General features: G+C 39.4%; 1 protein-coding gene across 12 annotated transcripts in view; it reads left to right on the forward strand.

Moving 5' to 3' along the window:
- The window catches only part of LOC112912440 (integrator complex subunit 6-like), a 56555-nt gene that overhangs the window by 27523 nt on the left and 5591 nt on the right, over positions 1-23441 (forward strand). For 6 of the 12 annotated variants that reach the window (XM_072744244.1, XM_072744241.1, XM_072744243.1 and 3 more), the window contains 10 exons: positions 89-272; positions 595-723; positions 2936-3099; positions 5462-5614; positions 8923-9055; positions 16046-16140; positions 17165-17275; positions 19548-19766; positions 20408-20531; positions 21996-22138. In XM_072744244.1, the coding sequence (XP_072600345.1) occupies positions 89-272; positions 595-723; positions 2936-3099; positions 5462-5614; positions 8923-9055; positions 16046-16140; positions 17165-17275; positions 19548-19766; positions 20408-20531; positions 21996-22138 (1455 nt within the window). The remainder of the gene's footprint in view (positions 1-88; positions 273-594; positions 724-2935; positions 3100-5461; positions 5615-8922; positions 9056-16045; positions 16141-17164; positions 17276-19547; positions 19767-20407; positions 20532-21995; positions 22139-23441) is intronic. The other 6 variants (XM_072744246.1, XM_072744248.1, XM_072744242.1 and 3 more) reach the window with 1 other exon arrangement.

The following is a 23441-nucleotide window of genomic DNA, read 5'->3' on the forward strand; positions in this document are numbered from 1 at the left end:
GTACATGAAAGAAAAATGACCCTTTTAACTCTTTCTTCATTGTTGCCCAGGTTGTTATGATGAAACTTTTCAACTTTTGCCTTATCAGCTTCATCTTCCTTTGAATTCTCCTCTGCCCGGAAGTGAACTAACCAAAGAACCTTTTCGTTGGGATCAAAGGTTATTTGCCCTGGTGCTACGTTTGCCTGGATTGGCTTCTACAGAACCAGAGCAACTAGGGAGTGTACCAACTGATGAGTCTGCCATCACACAGATGTGTGAAGTCACAGGAGGTATGGGCAAAACTTGTATTTCTAAAGGAAGAATTCAGAGCAACAGGGGGTGGTTCTTCTTAAATGCCATATTCTGTCTGGCCTTGCTTTCCTTCAGAATCCTTTAGCTCTGCTGCTTACGCTCATCATGAGCATGAGGTTTGCTGCCAACGTAGTTATGATTCAACGTAGTGAATCATAGTATAGTTCAAAGGTAGTTCAAGGTATATTTTAGGTAGTTCAAAGGTAGTTCAAGGTATATTTTAGGATTTCAGATGCTTATATTGTTAAGTAGTATTTTATTTGATCAAACTTACACAATTTGTTTTTCCTTTTGGTATAGGTCGCTCCTACTGTGTTAGAACACAAAGGATGTTGAATCAGTGTTTAGAATCTCTAGTTCAGAAAATTCAGAGTGGTGTAGTTATTAACTTTGAAAAAACGGGACCAGATCCACTTCCTGTTGGAGAAGGTACAGTAGATGACTTTTTTTTTTTTTTACCCTGGAGAATGATCTGAGATTGGGAAGACATTCAGCTGATAATAGACAGTCTTTACTGTCTATACACAGTCATGTGGTTGTGAACATCCATCCAAGCAACTGCCATTCATTCACTGCCTTTGTATGTGTCAGGTGGTCAGATTCTAACAACTTTAATTTGACATCAGATCTTACAAAAATTCTTCCTTTTCCCCATCCAATTCATATCCCCTTGTCCCAGTTCTGGGATACACCACATTATTCTCTTGATTCATTAAGTATCTAGAGAATCACTTTGGAGTGCCACTTAAGCAGTAACCTGGTTTAGGTCTTGTGAGTGCCAAATGTGCCAAGTGATCTTTATGAAATCTGTGTTTGTCACCACATGTCAGCGAGAGATTGTGAACGTTTGTCTAGAAACTGCTGATATCCTATAAGATCCTACACCAGGATTTTCCTGGCCACTTTTTAGCTGCAGAAACTTTTCTCTTCAAATGACATTTTACAGAAAGTTCAGCGTCTCAAAATAGATGATCACAGAGAGTACCTTTGTGTAAGGGAAGGGTCTTCTCTCTTATATCATCTTAGCACCGCAAGGCTTCCTGGGAGCATAAGGCTGCTGCTTCTCATTCCTGAGTGCTCACACATATCATTACCATGGTGCTTGTCTGATCGGATCCATACATTTTCATTAATGGCCGTAATTAGTGGTGACTGCTCAGAAAGACACATGTTTCTGTCTGAAGCCGTTGGATCCTGTGATCTCTGGCCTTTTGAATGTTTAATTCCTAGAACCCTTTAAGAAGCAGTTGGAAACAGGAGAGACCTCTCTCCCTAGAATAATGGACATAGGCCACACAAATACAATTTTGTATTTAATTTTAGGGTTTCTTGGACTCCAATTTAAGAACACTCACCACAGAAGACTGAAGCCTCACAATCTATTTTAAATTCATTAAATTAATTGAGGAAAGACATGTTCTTTTGCTAATGATTGACTGCTCCATCCATACTTTCGTGTTCGTTATCTAAATGTGAACTGGGAACTGTCCCACTGAAAGCCGATTAGATTTGGTGTCCTGTGAATAGCTCAGATTTTCTTTCTAGATCCAATTCTCCTTTGTCCAGAGTTCTTAGCCTTTGAGATTCTGATGAAAGCTAAGAACTCTCTCCTGAGAAGAATGCACATCCCCAGAATTGTGAGCTCAACTTCAAGGGGTGGGGGTCCTTTTGGTCCCCTGAAGCCATTACATGTATTCCTTAGAGCTCCATGGACTCTAATAAATCTCTGGGTATAAAGTAATTACTTGTTTAAAGTAATGTGTAAATAAGTAAATCATATGACTTGTAATATAAGAAATATGAGACTCAAATCATTAAAACATGTCCTTTACAAATATAATTTAGACTATTGAATCATTGCATTAAAGGATATATATAACTGTCTTGCCTTCTTTGTGGGGGCAAATGAAATATGCTAGTTTAAATAATTAAAATACATTCAGGATACATCCTTCAGCATTATACAATGCCCAGTTTCCTGGAATTTTAATGGTGGATGGGGAAACTATCATGAATTAGTTCATAACAAACTCAATGCATTTGCATTATGTTCCCTCCCCCAACTATATATATAGATTGTACTGGCAACATTCCTTCTATCTTTGAGTAAATCTGGATCGTGTTTATTTTGCCTTTGTGGTCACTGAGTCTGTTTAGTAAAGAATACTTTTTTTCCCACCTAATTGGGAATAGAAAGAAAAACTAAATGTAATTTAATGACCTATTTTGTCAGATCCCAAAAATGTAAAAACTATACCAGGAGGTGAGCAATTTCATTTGCCTAATTTAGAAAAATAACTCTAGTGGTTTAGTGTGTTTAATTTATGTGTCTAAATTCAGAAAATTAAAAAAAAAACAAATTCAGAAAATTGGAAACTAATTTTATAATAGTTTCCCATAAACTACGTGTTTGGGGCATAGATAAGGATGGCGTGGGGTGTTAGATTAGAGGGGTGGATTAGAGGAAAATTGCTAGAGAGAACATTCAGAAATCTTGATACAGTCTTATTTCTTTAATTTTTCATGAATCACTGTTTTGGTTTGTTTTGTACTTTGCTTTTCGCTGAAAATTTTCTGCAAGAAGATCAGCAGCTGTTAAAAGAAAGTCTTGCCTTAGTGTCTCTCTTTGTTTACCTTTTAGATGGACTTATGGATTCATCCAGGCCAAGCAATTCATTTGCTGTTCAACCATGGCATAGTTGTCATAAGCTCATTTATGTACGACCTAATTCTAAGACTGGTGTTCCTGTTGGACATTGGCCAATTCCAGAATCTTTCTGGCCAGATCAGAATTTACCTTCACTAGTAAGTGTCATAAAACAAAAAGGTAAACCTCATTCTGGGTTTTCAGTTTGCTGATTACATTGACCCTTGTAAAATAGCTTTGAGGCTCTTCAGCCATACCTTCTATCTCTTGCTGGAAGTCTAAGCTTGTACCTAAAAGCAAGAGAGGACTTCCTTGCTATTCTGGTATTCTCTTTCTTTTAATTGCCTTTTGCCACTTGAACTGCCCACTTTGGATGTTTAAAGCATTGTTATTTTTGATAGTGTTGTAATCGGTGGCTTGGTTTTTATTTCTGAGTGGCTGATTTGATTGACATGGGAAATGCAATGTCTAAAGGCTGCTAGCATTGTTTTTTGTGTACATCCTCAGGAAACGAAAACTTAGCTTACACTTTGCATAGGTTCTAGTAACCTACTCAGAACAGAAGCTCTTCTACTTCCTCCTAGGGAGTCATTAGACACATAGCACAACTTTGTGGACCTGCTTTTCATCTTTTGTTTTTTTTTTTAATCAGTGGGACTTGGCATTCCTTGGCAGTGCACCTTTCAATGATGGGTAATTAAGCAATATTTTAAAAATGATCTTTAAGTGAAGACTTTTCTTTTTGTTCACTGCATTGGGAGAAGAGGTTTTGATATTGTAGTTGCTCCTAGTACCAGATGAATTGGCTTTTTGGGGGAGGGGGTGCCTGCTAATGAGGGAAAGCATATGAAACCCACTCTCCCTCGGTCTTCCTCCCTGCCCCCCCCCCCCCCCCCCCCCGCCCAGCTTTTGTAAAAAGGCCCGAGTGAGCCTTCTTGGGTGTGTTGCGGGGGAGGGGTACATGACGCTCACTACGCCTTCAGTTAGCACCTTCCTGGTTCGGCCAAACTACATTCTGTGTAAGTTGTAGAACTTTCTTTTTTTTATAATAAATTTATTTTTTATTGGTGTTCAATTTGCCAACATACAGAATAACACCCAGTGCTCATCCCGTCAAGTGCCCCTTCAGTGCCCATCATCCCTTCACCCCCACCCCCTGCCCTCCTCCCCTTCCACCACCCCTAGTTCATTTCCCAGAGTTAGGAGTCTTTATGTTCTGTCTCCCTTTCTGATATTTCCCACACATTTCTTCTCCCTTCCCTTATATTCCCTTTCACTATTATTTATATTCCCCAAATGAATGAGAACATATAATGTTTGTCCTTCTCCGATTGAGTTATTTCACTCAGCATAATACCCTCCAGTTCCATCCACGTTGAAGCAAATGGTGGGTATTTGTCATTTCTAATGGTTGAGTAATATTCCATTGTATACATAAACCACATCTTAGTTGTAGAACTTTCTGACATGAGCTGCATTTTTTTCCTGGATTACTCCTTCTAGGCTCCTTTTTCTCAGGAGACGCCATGAGAATATAGGGCCAAACAGCCACTTCCACCACTGCTGTGGGTGAGGGCACATCTCCTCCACCTTCCCTCAGGGCTCCAAGATCACACACCAGTCAGAACTCAGTGCCCAGTTGCTCTTAGCTCCAAATCCCAGAGTGAATATTTTGGTTACAAATTTATGTCATTATTGCTAGTGACAGGGCTGCATGGCTTTATGGCTTTTTGAAAATCGGTTTAAATAGAACAGGCCAGAAATATTTCTCAAGTTTAATTAAAATGAAAATCAGGGGGTCACCTGGGAGGCTCTGTCAGGTAAGTGATTGGCTCTGGTTTCGGCTCAGGTCATGATCTCAGGGTCCTGGGATCGGGCCCCAAGTCAGGCTCTATGCTCAGTGTGGAGTCTGCCTGTCCCTCTCCCTCTGCTTCCCCCCACTTGACTGTGAGAAGTGCTATACAAATTCCACTTTAAAATAAATTTCCACTGGTCCTGGGTGTTGTGACTAGCTCATTTTTGTTACCTGTCTTGCCCTTTCCGTGCCTTGCCATTTTTCTGCTTGCTTGTTAGTGGCTCTAGCCCTATCATTAACTCATTAGATAGCTTGATGGATTTCTTCTTCACCAGTAGGGTCTGGACTACCTGTAGCCTCTTGGTACAAAGGAATGAAGGGCAGGTGGTGCTTGGACGTGCAAAATGGGTCTGAAAATCAGGGTTCATCTTACGGATCATTAGTGACTTCCTAACCATATTCAAAGCACTTATCATCTTTACTTCATGGAAATTGTAGTTATGGGTGTTCTAATTTACCTTTCCTCCTCCAATGCCAAGTAGATGGTAGAGCTAAAGAATCTGTGTGTCCTCCCCGAATGGACACTGTTGTCGATGCCCTCTTTTACAAAGGGCCGGTTTATAGTTCAGCGATGGTTTAACAAAACATGAAAGGGATTGCAGATTTTTGTCAGAAATGTAACCTCGTTTTGATAACAGACTGTATCTTCCCTTTTTGTCTTTTAGCCTCCACGAACATCTCATCCTGTTGTGAGGTTCTCCTGCGTAGATTGTGAGCCAATGGTAATAGATAAACTTCCTTTTGACAAATATGAACTTGAACCTTCCCCCTTAACTCAGTACATCCTGGAACGAAAGTCTCCCCATACCTGCTGGCAGGTACTTACTCTTACCTGGTGGCCAAATGTCTAACTGCTCTGGGATCTAGGGACTGTTTTAAGAAGTTTCAAAGGTTATTCTGGGAATAATTAGACTGAATTTGTTAATAATTTTTCTAACAAATGCTATCAAATAAGCCGCAGAGCCAGGCAAATAATTTCAGAGTGATAGGAATCATTAGTCCACTGTATATTGCCATTTGAGGTGGTGGAATCTGGTGACATTTGTGTATTTGGAGGATTTGGAGGAACCTTCCCCCCAACCCTTGCTTACTCAGGGACACCAAGTTAAGAATCTCTAACCTAAATGATATAATTCTATTTAGTTATGGCTTCTGCAGCTGAAGCTTAGTGTGAATTTGACAGATTGGAAGCACAAGATCAATTTTTAAAAGTTTTTAAAAAAAATTCCATTAGTTAACAGTACAGTGTAATATTGGTTTCAGGTGTACAAGATATTTTTGACACACACACAAAAAAAACCCATAGGCCCTGAAACTACTTTTTACATTAGTGTAAAGTAACCAAACTTTTCTTCCTGTACAAAGCACAAATCCATGTGTAACATGGATTTTACGTGGATGAGACAAATGCACATACTGGCTCTTGCAAGTGTTAGACTTCAGCCAGAAAGGCATGCTGATTTATTAATAGACTTACCTTTGGATATTAGTCTGTAAAAATCCAGACATGGCAGTCATAGCCCTTTTATTTGGATATAATAAAGAAGTCCTACGCTGGAAGAATGTTTGTTCTGTTTCTAAACTACAGCACCATATAGCAATCAGTAATTGTTAGGTTCTATTTACGCAAGAAACGCTTTTAGACTGCCATCTGTTTCATCCTAAAATGTGAGATTATTGCTACCAGTTGTCTTTAAACTACTTTAATTCTCTAAAGATGCTAAAACTGGGTAGAAAAAAAGGAACAAACTTAAAGCAAGAATGTAAAAGTGTAAGAAACAGAACAATCTCATAAATATAATATTGAGTGAAAGAAGCCAGACCTCAAAGATCCCAGATCCTGTGATTCTATTTTATTGACACTCAAAAAGATGTAAAGCGGGCTTACTCTGTCAAAAGTCGGGCTGGTGGTTTCTCTTGGGGTTGCAGAGCAGTGACCAGTAAAGGGCATGAAGGGGTTTCTGGTCATGTTCTATTTCTTGATCCGGGTGCTGATTACACATGTGCTTTCACTTTGTGAGCATTCATTGAGCTATATACTTACGACTCTTGCACTTTTCTGAATGGATGTTTATATTACAATAAAATGCACTGGAAATGTGCTAGGAATGTAGAGATATAGATAATAGAATGTTAACTTAAAATCACAATAGGAAGTTTGACACCATGGATTGACAAAAATTTTGCAATAAAGGCAAATACAATTACAAATCATAGCTTTTTCCTAAAGGCCTCCTTTCTGTATAGCACATTTCTTGTAAATCTTCTCCAAAGGAACATCAGAAATTATGCCCTTGCTTGTTGCACCACCCCTCAAATGTGCCATATGCTTGTTTCCTCCTGTACCTTATGTGACTTTGGTTGAGTTTTAATGCAATGAATTAATGGGAGTAAGAAAGAATAAGATGAAACAGGGGAGGGATGCCTGGGTGGCTCAGCAGTTAAGCACCTGCCTTTGGCCCAGGGCATGATCCTGGAGTCCCAGGATCGAGTCCCACATTGGGCTCCCTGCATGGAGTCTGCTTCTCTCTCAGCCTCTGTCTCTGCCTCTCTCTCTCTCTCTCTCTCTCTCTCTCTGTTGTCTATCATGAATAAATAAATAAAATCTTTAAAAGAAAAAGAATCGGGGGAGCCAGGAAATTTAGCTGAGTCGTAATGGAGCCTGGATTCTAACCTTAGGTCTGCCACCAATTATATGGTCCTGGGCAGACAGTTCCTTTCTCTAGACTAGATGGTCTCTAATGATCCCTTTGAACCCCCTGATTCTATGAATTTGCAGGTGAAAAGGAGTTTGGAAAAACTCAGAGGGCTTATGAGAAGGAAGGAAGAGAAGAAGGAAGGGAGGGAGAGGAGAAAGAGAAAAAGAGGAACAGAAAACAATGTTTCTCCTCTCATGAGCCTTATATGTTTGACCGCCAATGGCTGTGTGTAATGTTTTTAATCCTTTCTGATGATTTTCCCCTTCTTCTGTTCTACACACTTAGGATGTAGGGGGAAATTTACCATGTGTTATTACAGTCTATTAAGGTTCAAATTATGACATGAAATCTCATAGATGAGTCCTGTTTTATAGCACCAGCACAACTCATTGTTTTGTAGGGTTGTAAATGACACAGGAAAGATTTATTCTTAGCTATGACTAAATATAGCAAGAATTTAATCAACTGGTAGGTGATATGGCTGGTACCAGGAATTAGCAAGGTGAATGGATTCTGTTCTTCATCAGGATTTGATTTTTGTTTTCAATGATGCTACTGAAGGACCTGGGAACCAGCAAAGGTCTAGGTTCCTAAAAGTATATACTGGTGCCCTAATTTTTGGCCAAAGAGTAAACAGGGAACAGAGAGAAAGCATGGTAGTCAGAGGACTTCAGCCCAGCATATTGAGTGTACAGGACTTGACCATATGATATATATCAAATCAGGAATCATCAGTGAGGAATAAGATGATAGTCACATGGAATAAAGATCAATGTTTTGATCTTTACTGAATGTTTGCTCTATCGGTATCATTTAGAAGAGAAAGTGCCTTCCAGATTTAGCCAAAGCTCAATCCTTGCTGCCTCCAAATAATTAATACCCATTCCTGGCTCATAATAGCCTACTTGATAAATATTTACTGGATGAAAAATGAATAAAAATGGGTAGGAGAATGGGGGCATCAAAAGGAAGCAGGGCAAGACTAATAGTATGTCAAGAGTAGTCGTAGGATGCTTTAAATGGGCTTTAATTTCGTAATTGTGTGCCTTAGGCATGGGGCCATGTTCATTTTTCTCAAGTCTCCACTCTGGTCACCAAGTGTTCTTTTGAGAAGTCAGTCTGTTTTAATGGCTGGTATCACTTGGTGGAATTTCAGCCTTGATTGTCATCGTACTAACTAAGTCAGTATTTGGGTATTGTTGATGTGAGCCCATGGTCTCCAAATGGTTACTGCACAGTCCAGTCTCAGTTTTTTGTATAACCTATAAAGAATTGCAATTTGAACATCCTTTTTTAGTATGGCATATTTGGACATAACCTTAGACTAAAAGCACTACTGCCTTAGATATCATTTTGGAATGTTGCTGGATGTTTAGTTTCAGATAAAATCCTTATTGTTGTAACTGTGTATGACTTCATGTTCTCAGGTATTTGTTACTAGCAGTGGAAAATACAATGAACTTGGTTATCCATTTGGTTATTTAAAAGCCAGTACAACTTTAACTTGTGTGAACCTCTTTGTGATGCCGTACAACTACCCGGTTTTACTCCCTCTTTTAGGTAAGTAAAGTATATGCCTCTTAATCATCTTTAAAATACAACAGAAATGAAAAATAGGATAACGGGCTAAGCATTTTAAATGTAGCCAAAGAGTAATTGTTATCAGGATATAGAAAAGTCTATACATGGGTTTGGAAGGATGGAATTCACACACAGTTTTCTGTTCTGTTCGTTTTGTTGCTGTTGTTCTTTTTTGCATCACACAGAAGAGACACTTAACCTCTGGTGTGGCTTGTGACTCGTACTGCTCTTTAGACTGTGAGCACCACTGCTGCCATTCCTGGCACCCCCCACCCTCGCCCTGGGTTTCAAGCGACTTTGATTTTCTTTTTTTTTTTTTTTTGACTTTGATTTTCTGTAGACTAAATTTGGACCAAAAATTCCATTTATTGAGGTTAATGCTCCAAGAATCTGATGGTTTTCTCCAGAAAATAGGGCTTCTCTGTGTGTGTGGTGGGGGATGGTATTGGCTCACACTATTTCCCCCCTAAAAGAATCTCAAATGCTCTGGAGGCATTTGTGTTAGGCAAGTTAAGGAGCTTGGTATGAGAGTAAATTCTGCAGTCACTCTAGTCATAAAAGCTGTGGTTTCTATGGTAAAATTCTACAAGAAACAGCTCTAGAAGCTGCTACTGAGATATGACTGAAAATGTGTGTAGAGATTTTTTTTTTTTTCCCATTGAATGAGCTGCGTCTGTTTGGAGCAATTTAGTAGTAAACCACATAGTATGCTTCCAGTTGTGCAGTTGGACTCACTTTTATTTGATGGGGTTTCTTTCTTCTTTCTTTCTTTCTTTCTTTCTTTCTTTCTTTCTTTCTTTCTTCTTTCTTTCTTTTTTTTTTTTTTTTTGTTGGGGTTTCTTAATTCTTGCAAAAAGTTTCAACCTTACTTGAAGTTGTAATCTAGTCATTAAAAGCATAAGCTTTTTAGTGCTATAAATACTATTTGTACTAAATATGCTGAAAAAGCATTTCAAATTTTGCAAGTTAAGCAGGTTAAGAACTGGTCATCATAAATGTTAGCATGATTATTTCACATGTAGTCTACGGACTTTCTTTCTTAGTCCAATATAAAAATGTCCTCTAGAGGGCGCCTGGGTGGCTCAGTCGGTTAAGCGTTAGCCTTCTAGGGTCATGATCCTGGGGTCCTGGGATGGAGCCCAATTAGGGCTTTCTGCTCAGTGGGCAGCCTGCTTCTCCCTCTCCTTCTGCTGCTCCCCGTGCTTGTGTTCTCTCTCTGTGTGTGTCAAATTAAGTAAATAAAACCTTTTAAATAAATAAATAAATAAATGTCTAAAAGGTGATTGTCACTGATACAAAATATAGGTTATGTGTTTGAGATTAATAACGATACCAATAAAAAGTATCTATACTTTGTGGATTTGTTTATACGTTCAAATAAATTTATTATTTGTTAATTATTTTCTTAAATTTATTTTTTAATGGGTGTAGTTGACACACCATATTTTTTTAAAGATTTTATTTATTTATTCATGAGAGACACAGAGAGAGAGAGGCAGAGACTCAGGCAGAGGGAGAAGCAGGCTCCATGCAGGGAGCCTGATGTGGGACTTGATCCCGGGACTCCAGGATCACACCCTGGGCTGGAGGCAGGCGCTAAACCGCTGAGCCACCCAGGGATCTCCAACACACCATGTTACATTAGTTTCAGATGTACACCATAGTGATTGGACAAGTCTATATGTTGTGCTGTGCTCACCACAAGTGTAGCCACCATCTGTATCACTATAACAATACTACTGATGACATTCCCTATGCTGTGCCTTTTATTCCCAGGACGTATTCCTTCTCTAACTGGAAGCCAGTATCTTCCATGCCCCTTCACCCAGTTCACCCATCTCCCCAACCCCTCCTGTCTGGCAGCCATCAGTTCTCTGTACTTATAGGTCTAATTCTGCTTTGTCTTTGTTTATTCATTTGTTTGTGTTTTTAGATTTCACGTGTGAGTGAAATCATATTGTTTTTCTCTTTCTCACTCTGACTTATTTCACTCAGCATATTAGCATCCATGTTACAAATGATACAATCCCATCCTTTATGACTTCAGTTTTCCCAACTATAAAGTGAAGGATTAGACTAGATAATTTCCACTTAAACTATTAATGACATTATTTTTCTATCTTTAAAGACTACCTTTTATTTTCAAATAATTGTAGATTCACATGCAATTGTAAGAAGTAATAAGAACACTGGTGTAGCCACCAGTATGGGGGAAGACAGTATGGAGATTCCTCCAGAAGTTAAAAAGGATACCTCCCTGGCTGGGAGAAGTAGGAGTTCCTCATAACTCCTCCCCATGTGGTCTCCACTAACACCTCTGGGGTGGAGGTGCCCTTATTTACCAAGGCAGTGGAAAAGTTCTATAGAACTATTATGGGCTGAATTCCAGGATCTCTTCTTTGGTCTAAACTCAGCCTGCCTTCCAAATTATGATATGAAAGTGCCCCTAACTAGAGTAGCTGGTCTCCCATTAGAAATTGAGATGTACAGTTCTTCCCAAAGCAAGACCAGCCCTCTAAGCCTGGCCTTTGCTGGCCTTGTGGGTAATAGAGGTCAGATGTGGACACGGTGTAGTGGTTAAGAGGAAGCATTCAGTCCTCCCTTTGTCTAAACCTGCTGTGCCTAATAGCTACATGTTGTCCACTCACACTCCCCACTACTAGGTAAGGTCAACTCCTGGCACTGTCTGCTTGGTGACCTGGTAGTCTGTATTTCTTCCCCAAATGCCAAGTTCCCCTTCTCTCTGAGATGTTTTCTGTCACAAGAGGTACATGTGCCACATCTATCTCTGGTCCTCCTTAACCTAGGACACTGAGGATCCAACCCTACCTAGAGCATCACTATACCTCCGCAAACATCTCAAACCAGAAACCCCAGACACATATTTGATTCCTCCCTCGTCCCCAGCACCACACGTCTATCTGAGGGTCAATCCATCCTTGACTCAGTTCCCATTCTGCCCTTTGGCTTTAAATATCCATTTCCAGGCTTTTCTGTAACCTGTGTCTTTCCAGGAACATAGGGTTTTTCATACCCTCTAAGGCTGGAGGTCCTTGTGCCCCTGAATCCCAAACTTCAGTTTTGTGTTGAGTTCTGAAATAGACACTCTCAATATTTCCATCATTACTTTGCTTTCTGGGTTGTGTAGCCCCACAGCATTAAGAGTATGGACTATAGAAGGGCACCTGTGTGGCTCAGTTGGTTAAGCATCCAACTCTTAATTTCAGCTCAGGTCATGATCTTGGGATCATGGGATTGAGCCCTGAGTCGGGCTCCTCACTCTGTGGAGTCTGCTTGGGATTCTCTCACTTCCTTTCCCTCTGCCCACCCCCATCTCAAATAAATAAATAAATAAATAAATAAATAAATAAATAAATAAATAAATAAGTAAATAAGTAAGTAAGTCTTAAAAAAAGACTATGGACTGTAGAGCATAGATGGCTTAGTATGGATCCTGGCTCTGCTGTTTGCTAGCTTTTTGACCTTGGATAAGATACATACCCTCTCTGTGCCCTCGTTATTTTATCTGTAAAACGGGAGTAATGATAGTATATATCCAAAGGCATTTAGTAGGGATTAAATGAATTAATGGAGTAAAATTGCAAATAGTAAATGCTCAGTAACACTATCAGCATTATTACTACTATTGTCATTAATATCTATGCTATTTCTGTAGCTCTTGAAGGCACTGCTATTCCATATGAAGGACATTATTAAAGATGTAGAACAATTTTGCAGTTTGGTGGGCAGGGCATTTAGTAAAAAGACAAGTTAAGTCACACGCACTTCCTAATGCCTGGAAACATCACTATATTACTGCATAATATAAATGTCCAAAAAGGTCATCCTTGTTTCTTTCCCCTTATTAATTCAAGATTTCCATCAAACGTAGTGAACAGAGGTTTAATTATTCAAGCACTAAACCTTACCTGGAAGGAATAAGTGAAGCTTGATTGGATCAATAAGCCATCATAAGAATCATGTCAGTAGGATGGTGACCAGAATATCACAATTGGCAAAAAGATTATCTCTCAATAAGGAAATTCTCTTTTCTATCAAGAACCAATAGGGCAACACAGGTGGCTTAGCGGTTTAGCGCTGCCTTCGGTCCAGGGCATGATCCTGGAGATCCGGGATCGAGTCCCACGTTGGGCTCCCTGCATGGAGCCTACTTCTCCCTCTGCCTGTGTCTCTGCCTCTCTCTCTCTCTCTCTCTCTCTCTCTGTGTGTGTGTCTATGAATAAATAAATAAAATCTTAAAGAACCAGTAATTACAGAAATTAAGGCATTTATGGCAATTTTTTCCCCTTGACTATACCATATTCAGTTCACCAATTTTTTAAAGATTATTTATTTATTTTAAAGAGACAGAGAGAGTGTGGAGGGAGGGGCAGAGGGAGAGGGAGAGGGCGAGAGAAATCCAAGCAGAAATTCCCACTGAGCTCAGCTGGGAGCATGGAGAGCTCTATGTGGGGCTTGATCTCATGACCCTGAGATCATGACCCGAGCTGAAACTAAGAGTCGGGTACCCAACTGACTGTACCACCCAGGTGCCCTTGTTTGTTTGTTTAATTAAGAACTGGAAAAAAAAATAAGAACTGGAGATTTGTGTAAGAAATAAAATTCAGCTCCATATTAAGATCAGTTTCGATCAGAAGAACAAAAAGGACATGGGCAAAACAATTTCTCAAAGCTCACTCTGCTGAGTGTGTGGCTGAGCCTGGAACTCAAACCCACGTCTCCCCTCACTTTTTTTGCAGCAGGAAAGGAGGAGAAAGGAATGAAAGGGAAAATATCAATAGTTTTTGAGGCGTGGGCAGTATCACTTTACTCTCCTACGCTCTGATATCCTTGCCTTTCAAATGTTGACTAGCTGAGTGTTTATGATATCTTCACTGTCCCATCCTCCTAATGTAGCCTAACACCATGGAAATAATTTCCTGCCCTATGGAGAATGTGACTCAAGCGGCTTTACCCCGGTGGCTCTCTACCCTTAATCTAGACTGTGAAACATTCTTTTTCTTCCTCCCCATTTCAGAAACCCCCAACAAGAAATAATTAGACTAAATGAGACTAATTGGTGGAGTCAGTGCAATCAGCAATTGTTTGAAATTGTAGGACTATTCTTAACTCTCATTATCAAATCTATTTATATCTAAATGTCTCCCAAGTCTTGTGGTATTTCCATTTGTCAGTTTCCAAAAATCTGCTTAATTCCCAACAGACTTCACGTAAAGACCCAAGTATAACAGCATATTTCCACTGACTCTCATTCCTTTCTGTCAAGATATGAATGGTCTTTAAAGGACCTGCGTGTTACAATGAGCCAGAAATCTCTTCAGATCTGTTTTCCTTTGTTCTTTCTATCTTGTACCAAAAGAACAAAGAGCCACATTTTATGACTTTGTAAATTCATTTAAATTAGTTTCGGCAGGGGTGAATAATTTATTATAGCAATAAAAGGAAGAAAATGTGTAGTTGCCTTTCTTAAGTAAAGTAATTCAGCATTTCAAAGAATAGGCCTATTTGTAGAGAAATTATGCATATGGCATAGGGATGGCTTTTGTCCTTGGAATAAAGCATTTGGATGTGTTTTGGATAAGAGCCAATGAAACCTGAAGAAATAAGATAGAAGATGAATTTCAAATGTCTTTGGCATTTATAGTGTGGCAGGTTCCTGTTGATGTCTGGTGATATCAATTTTGAATTCTTAGATAAGAAATATTTTTGTACCCTCAGAAGGAAATAATAACGTGTTTTGTAAATTTTCCTGTAGTGTATATAATGTATTTAGATTATTAAAACAATTAAATTTAAGTGTGAAAAAGGGAGAGGATGTCTGCTTATTGAAGGACAATATCTTCAGTGGTATTAACACACATGGTATTCAAGAAACATAATTGTACAGAGTTTCAAACTTCAACTGAACATCTCCACTAGCCTTTTCTAGTGCCATGACCTAATTGTTAACTAATATTTGACAGAGCCAAAATTTGCCTCGAACTGCCTGACCACAGAAATGGAAGAAATGAAGTGAGTGTACGGGAATAGACTAATCAAAGTATAGGTAGATGAAGGCGAATCTAAAGCATAATTTACAGCTCGCTGTCATTGCCTGGAAATTAGAGGCTTCGCTTTTGTTCTCATATACTTTGTGTAGTCTCTTTACAACACCCTCCATTTATTTATTTATTAATTATTGAGATATAATTGATATATAACATATTAGTTTCCTGTGCACAACATACTGATTCAATATTTGTATATATTGTGAAAAGAACACTGAGAACACCAGCTAACATCCATCATCATGCAAAATCACAAGTTTCTTGTGATGAGAACTTTTAAGATCTGCTGTCTTAACAGCTTGCAAATATTCAACACAGCATTATTAACTAGAGTCACCATGCTGTGCAGTACATCCTCAGGACTTATTCATTTTGTAATTGGAAGTTTGTACCATTTGACCACTTATCAGCCATTTCACCTACCCCTTATGCCTCCACCCTACCTCTGGCAGCCTCCAATCCGTTCACCATCTCTGTGAGTTTGGGTTTTTGTTGTTGGTGTTGCTTTAACACCCTCTATTTGAATGAAAGAAATATTTCACCAACCAATGACCACGGATTCCCCCTCAGGTGAAAATTAGTATAGTAGTGTTACCAGTACGTAACAGGTCAGAAAGATATTTCACGTGGCTCAGAGTAAGCGCTTTAATATTATATTTGATGTAGCTTCACAGATGGAAGAGGAATATGTAACATGAGAATTTGGTGTTTTCTAGAAAAATACTATATGTAATTTTGGTAAGTGGTACCAAAAACGACAATTGAATCAATGAAAGGTTCATCTGATGTGATTAAAACTTGAGCTTTCTAGGAAATTATACAACAGATGTGCATTGCCTGATATAGATCTTGGAATTTAGGACTGGAATAATGTAATACTTTGTTTCGTTTTCTCTTACAGATGACTTGTTTAAAGTTCACAAGCTTAAGCCAAATCTGAAGTGGCGACAGGCTTTTGACAGCTACTTAAAAACTCTGCCTCCATACTACTTATTAGTATGTATTTAAGTGTATATATGCATTAACTGTATCAGTGATGAGTCTTGTCACCAGAAATGTCAGTGAACCAAAAACTTGACCCCTGAAATAAGCTTGATATTTTTATTGCTAAATATTTGTATTGCCATTGTCTTCTCGAATTATGTGTAAGTTATGTGTAAGAGCTTGGTGATGTCATGGCAGCACAAAAAAGAATTTTTCTTTATTTTATTTCCTATAACTGCCATGGTTATTTTTATAAGAAACACATCTATCTATGTTTTTCTTCTTAAAAGTAACCTTATGAAATTGGAATTTGGGGATTTAAGAAAAACAGGTCTGGATTCATGTGTGATATCAACTTCCCTTTTTAACTCTAGAAATTTTCAATATGGAGTTACCCTCTGAAACACCCTCTGAAGGCAGTATATTGACATACTGTCTGTCAAATGTGTCCTAGACACAGCCTCAAGCAGGGGTGCTGGCTGGGGAGGGGAATCTAAAATGGAGGAAAAGCTACCTGGCCTCATGTGGGTTTTTACAATTTGAGAAAGATCGTCATGATGATTTTGAACTGGTCGCATAATCAATCGTCACGACGATCAAAATAATTTTGGAGGTGGATGTAGCAAACTTTTAAGCCAAGTTTCTAGAGGTGAAAAGGCGGAATCTTAAATGGTACTATTGGTGTCACTGGGAGGAGAAATTGGGGTGCGTTAGGATTCACCATGGCAGGAGTGGGGTGCACGCTAAAATGCAGTATGAAATGATTTTATGACTTGGGAATTAAGACTGATGCAATTGACCTGTTTGAATTTGCTGTTTCTTGCTCTTCTTATCCCACTCTCTTCTGATTTTGTTACTTTCTGCTCCTTACTCCTCTGCTATATTCATTGCCACTTTTTAATGTTCCATGTTTGGTTTTATGTGCAGCACCTTGACTTCTAAGAAATGAATCATGTCCCTTTGCCCCTTATAACTGAACGTTGAGTATTTTAAGATTTATTCTATTCTTACTGTTGTGTATTTTGTTTCCTTATAGCCATTAAAGAAAGCACTAAGGATGATGGGAGCTCCAAATCTGATATCAGATAATTTAGATTGTGGACTTAGTTACAGTGTTATCTCTTACCTTAAAAAACTCAGCCAACAGGTAGTATTGGTAAAAACAAACAAACAAAAATCCTTTGCCCTCAGAAGTGCATTTCCTTCTTCTTTAGTGTAATTGTAATTTTTTCCAATTAAATGTGTATTATTTCTCCACTTTATGGATTAGTAATAATGTGATACTCTCTGACTTCTAGCTTCACCATTAAACCGCAGTTAAGGGTCTGTCAGTGTCATTGGATGCTGTGCCATCTTTCCTTTCATTTGCCAGTCTGTGTTATGCACAAGCTGGTTGATATCTTGTGGCCTGAGAGGGGCAGAGGCTTAGTAAAATTATTTAGCGGGTCACATTTTGTCTCTTCTCAACCTTGTGCCTCCACAGGTCACATTGGGCTAGAGCATCCCCCCTTTCCTAGGTCAGCACACTGAGGCATGGTGTGATTCAACGTCTTGCCTGAAATTTGTTTTTAGGCAATACATATCCAGATGCTTTTGCTTGGAGACGGGGAGATGAGACCAGTGTTCTCACGCTGGAGGGGGATAGGCCCTAAGGGGACCTGAAGAGTGGAGCTCAACCTCCTCTCTTCTTGCCCTCCATCTGTTCCTTTATACCCCCACCTCATTTACCATTATTCACCTTGTCCCTGCCCCTCTATGAGTACCTCATCCTCCACTCACCCCTACTTATCATACTTCTCACCTCTACCTAGCCCATTCTCGCAGGATGGAAATGTTTGAGAACTACCGAGGTAGAGATTTACTGCCACACGAATGTGTTCATGTGATAGGACCAATTAATGCAGCCTTTTAACTTTCTTCTTCTGCACAAGGGTAGTTCCAGGTAGGGAGCAGTACTAGCATTTGCAGTGACTATCAGGCTTCAAGTTAGCTATGTTTGGAAGTTGGCCTGTAGAAGACAGATAGTAGTAAGCAAAAGGGTGTCAGATTCCACTAAAGAACCAAAGTGACTCCACAACTGGGAACGCTGACACACCTTGCTAGGAGCTGGCACACGCAGAAGGATGGTCTGGGGCTTACCAGCTCCTGACTGGCCAGCATGCTCATAAATGCCAAAGAAATTGCTCATAAATGCAAACCTTAGACTTCTGGTCTACCAAGTGTCCCCATGATCCCCCTTTCCTCTCTGCTGATAGATTTTTGTTGTTGTTAATGTTTTGTTCTGGTTATTGATTGATTGATTGACCTGTTGATTTATATCTATTTTTTTATTTGATGTCTACTGTAGGCCTTTAAGGCTGTGTCAGCAGGGTATGGCCACAAGGAAGAATAGTGAGCAGAGTGGAAATTCATGCAAGTTCTGGGACCTTCTGGGACACGTTGCTTATGTGGTTTTCCAAATGAAATTTTGAGACCACTTCTGGAAACAGACCCTTCATTTGCTCTTATCCCTTATTTCAGGACTTTTTTTTTTTTGAGAAAGATAATAAACGTGTTTAATTCCAATCATAGTGAGAGTTTAGTGCATATTTCTGACCTAACCATAAGAAACTCAGAATTCTTTTGGGCTTACTGGGCATTGGTGGAATTCCTTCTTTTAGAGCAAAAGAAAAGATTATTACTAATTTATAATCGCTCCAATTACTAATTTAATTACTAATTTAATAACTATGTTGCCAGTGTTCCTTGATCCATCTCAGATGTGTGTCAATCATAAAATATGCCCAATATATTCCTACAATACCCTGTCAAGCAATCTTTATCAATGTGGTTTAATAGTGTCTGTTAAGAAAAATTTTTTGTAACTTAGCTAGAAACTTACTGAGTACATATTACACATTATTTACGTGGTAATGTTTGTTAAATTGAGCATTACTTTTTTGGGGGTGGTCCTATATAAGAAAACAACTGTTTAAGTTTTTACAGATGGAATGCCAAATCTATGTAATCTGAAATTTAGCACTCGTTTACATTTAGAAATCCAGAGTCCTAAACCTTTCTGTCTGGGTCTGAAATAAATATGTTGACTTAGACTAGATTTTAAAGCAATAAAATATGCTTTTAAATGTCTATGAATGGAATTCTTATCCACTATTTCCATTCTCTCCATGATTTGATCATAATTTTGACACTAGATGAGAAAAAAAATGTACCAAGTTATTGACCTTTCTAGCCACCCCCTCCCTGTTTGCTGTGATAGCTCAGAGAAGCACAGGGCAATGTTTAATTATCAGTTTTTCTGTAATTTACAATTGAAAAAATTATTCTGTGGGGTTCTTAAAGTATTACCTTTCTTAATTAGTGAAAACAACAGTGATGCTATAGGCCTTTTCTTAACATACTATGTACTTTCATTTTAGACCAAACTAGAGTCAGAACGGATACTAGCATCTGTGGGGAAGAAACCTCCCCAGGAAATTGGAATCAGAGTGAAAAACCATTCTGGAGGTGGCGTGTCCTTGACTCACAGTAAAAATTTTAGAAAACTCTTGAAAGAAATCATAGGGGAAACTGCACCAAGACTGGCAGAATTGAATACCAAAGAATTTGCTGGCTTCCAAGTAGGGCTCTTAAACAAGGTAAACTGCCAGAAATAGTTCTTATTTGTTTGAACTTGTCTGATGTATTTATGTCATATTACTTCAGTTTTGAAATAATCACGATCCTGTTTTGGACTTTGTGGTTATTGATGTGGACCAGTCTAGGAATTGTCCTGCAAGTAGCTGCCACTGTGGAATTAAATGTACAAGATACATTTGGTGGGGAGTAGGGTGGGGGGTAATGTCTGTAAAGGATAAAGGGGAGAGAGGACAGGAGTAGGCAGGGAGAGCCTTCAGGCCATACTGCTGATCTAGCACCTGTGAGAGGACAGAACAAGGCAGAGGATTGCGTATGAAGAGTCTCGGGCAGCAGTGCAGCTGTGAGACAGTCTTGGCCAGGCCCGTGGGGACCTCTGGCCCCACAATTTCCCGTAGAGGAGGTCCACTTGGGGCAGAACTGGCCAGGCCAGTTGACATACTTGGAAAAGGGTTTTCTCAGTGGTTTGAATACTTTGTGGGGGGCGTATGAGAATTCAGAACAAATTTGCCACTGGAAGAGTTCTACTCTAGTTAAGCATTGAATATCCCTCTCTTCACTATGATTTTCAGAGAGTTAAGAATTACGCTTCTATCTGAAAAGCCTCAGGAAGAACTGAAATTATTTGTTCCCTTTCAAATAGGATTTGAAACCCCAGACGTACAGAAATGCTTATGACATTCCGCGTAGAGGTCTCTTAGACCAGTTGACCAGAATGAGATCCAATCTGCTGAAGACACACAAGTTTATTGTGGGACAAGATGAAGGTAAATGAACAAAGAAGTAGTTTTTGTTGATTAGGAAAATGTCAAGCCCTGATTTACATGGAGGTGTTACTGCCTAATGGGTAGGCTATTCAGTCATATTTTAAGGCTTAGGATGGCCATTTTCATTGAACCCTTACACTCCTCAGGCACAAGTTGGTTGTTCTTGGGTTTTAGGGGAGGTGTGCATTAATCTGCAAGCGTAAGACACCACCCATGCTTCAGCTCCTGTAAGCCTCAGAACAGTCCCATGAGAGAGATACTGTTTTTATGCCCATGTTATGGACCTGGGAATGGAGAGTGAGCATTTTTTTCTTAGTTTTTATTTTAATTACAGTCTAGTTAATGACCAGTGTAATATTAGTTTCAAGTGTGCAATTTAGTGATTCCACACTTCCATACATCATGCAGTGCTCATCCCAACAAGTGCCCTCCTTAATTCTCATCACCTGTTGCACCCATCCCCCCTCCCCCCTCCCCTCTGGGAACCCTCAGTTTGTTCTCTGTGGTTAAGAATCTGTTTCTTTTTTAATTTACTTAAATTTTTAAAAACATTTTTAAAGATTTTATTTCAGAGAGAAAGAGAGAACACAAGCAGGGGGAAGAGGCAAAGGGAGAGGGCGATGCAGACTTCTTGCTGAGCTAGGAGTCTAACATGGAGCTTGATCCCAGGATCCTGAGATCATGACCTGAGCAGAAGGCAGACACTTAACCGACTGAGCCACCCAGGCGCCTGTTTCTTGATCTCTCTCTCTCTCATTCTCTCTCTCTCTCTCTCTCTCTCATCTTAATGGCTAGTCATGAGTTGGAAAGTGGCAGGACCTAGGTGGAAATTGTACAACACAGTCTGCCATGATGAATTCAATCCAGAATTCCTCATTTACATGAAAAGAATTAACCTGATAACATCTAGGATAATTGGTGATGTTGTACAATACCCCTTTACTCCCTTTTGTTCATTTTAAAAGGAGTCATTTGTCTATTGAAATGAGCAAATCTTAGCCTGGCCAACCTCCTGAAATTATACACCAAGTTTATGGCAAGGAGGAAGCTTCTCTAGGAAGAGAGCCTGCAGATTTAATCACATTCTCTAAGAACATAAAGCCTACTACTAACCAAGGTCCTCTGGATGATAAGACAGAACCATGGAGCCTAGGCTCTTTGAAATGCAGAACAAACATGGTGCTTCAATTGGGTGGTACCCTAGGGGATGTCAGCCCATTTTCAAACCTCATTTGAAGTGGAAGGGAGTTGCGGTTGTCCTAGTGATTTGAGCTTGTAGGCATTACTGATGGTGCACTGAGTAATGAGTGGGATGATGAGAGATGCTTTTAGATTTTAGAATTTGAGATTTTAGACTATTGGATGCCAAGGTCCACATTGTTAAAGCCAAGTATGATCATGTCCTCTTAAAAAGACAGACACTGCAGCTGTGTAGCATCTGTTTCTTTCCCTATGATTTTATAGATTCCCTTCATAGCGTTCCAGTCGCACAAATGGGTAACTATCAGGAATATCTGAAGACATTGGCTTCTCCTCTTCGGGAGATTGATCCAGATCAACCAAAAAGACTGCATACTTTTGGCAATCCGTTCAAACAAGATAAGAAGGTAAGATGTATATTTCTGGGTCTACCTAAATTGTGATATTCTTGCCATAATTCCTTTCTTCTGGGCAAGATGAATATAAATCAGAGCTTCTCCTTCTGTTTGTTTAAAAGATAAAATAGGACTCTGGGGGTCTTTGTGAATGGAAAGTGGGAGCCTCCTAATACGAAGGTGTGTTGCTTGAAGAAAATAATAACTGGCCTTTCTTGAGTACCAAGTAGGAGCTGGTGTTTTAAATTATCACATTTAATGTTCACATCTGCCCTTTAATAAGAAGAAACCAGGGCTCACAGTGGTCAAGTGACATGCCCTGAGTAACATGGCTGACAAGAGCCAGGATTTGAATCTACATCTTTCCAGCTCCAGAGTCTGTATTCATTCCCACCTTTACACACTGATTCATTTACTATTGAGATCACCATTTATTTCCTGTTTCTGTGACTCAGATTTCTAGTACTTCCTCTAGACTATGATGAAGCGTTCCTCATGAAATAGGGAGTACTAGGTGATGTTGCTATATTTGGATTGTCCTACTAGAGATCTAAATGTGATATGCATGTGTGTGTGTGTGTGTGTGTGTGTGTGTGTGTGTGTGTGTTTGTGTGAGACCAGGAGAGAGAGAGAGAGAGAGAGAGAGATATGCTGACTTGATCATGTAAGAATGAGGACACATGGGGATTATATCTGCACACATGGAGAAGACCATTGGTATTAAAGTGCAGACCATACAGTAATCTCTTTTGTAACAAAACTAGACTGGGAGGTATCCTACTTCACCCCCATCTTCAATTAACTGGAGCTTTTCTTAATCTTTCGTGCCTTGGTCTCCTCATTTGTAGCTATGGGGATATTTGTTATGTTTAACTAACAGAGCCCTGTGGAATAGTGAGTGGATGCATGTATACCATTTCGAACATGATCAGACATGTAGTAATGCTCAGTGAACGTGGTTTCCCCTTGCCTACTGTTTTGCTTTGGAAAATGCCTTGGAAATGTCGTTTATCATGATTTTATGAAAATATTTCCATAGTCTTGGGTTATCCTTGAATGAGAACAGCTTTTAGCTTACTGTCTACACTATTGGCTCTCATCCTTTACTCCTGAGAATGAAAAGCCCCTGCAGTAGACATATTTGAATCTCTGTGAGGTTGCTGTTGGGGGAATGACATTTCCACCATTTACATGCAGCATTCTGTACAGTGATAATCAGTATTTCCTAATGATGCGTTTAAAGCACAAAAGCACAGCAGAAGGAATTATTTCCCTTACCCAACTGGGTTGGCTCAGAATGGTTTGTCCTTCCTCA

This window comes from Vulpes vulpes, chromosome X (genome assembly GCF_048418805.1).
Source record: "Vulpes vulpes isolate BD-2025 chromosome X, VulVul3, whole genome shotgun sequence".
In the NCBI taxonomy this organism is placed as follows: Eukaryota; Metazoa; Chordata; class Mammalia; order Carnivora; family Canidae; genus Vulpes; species Vulpes vulpes.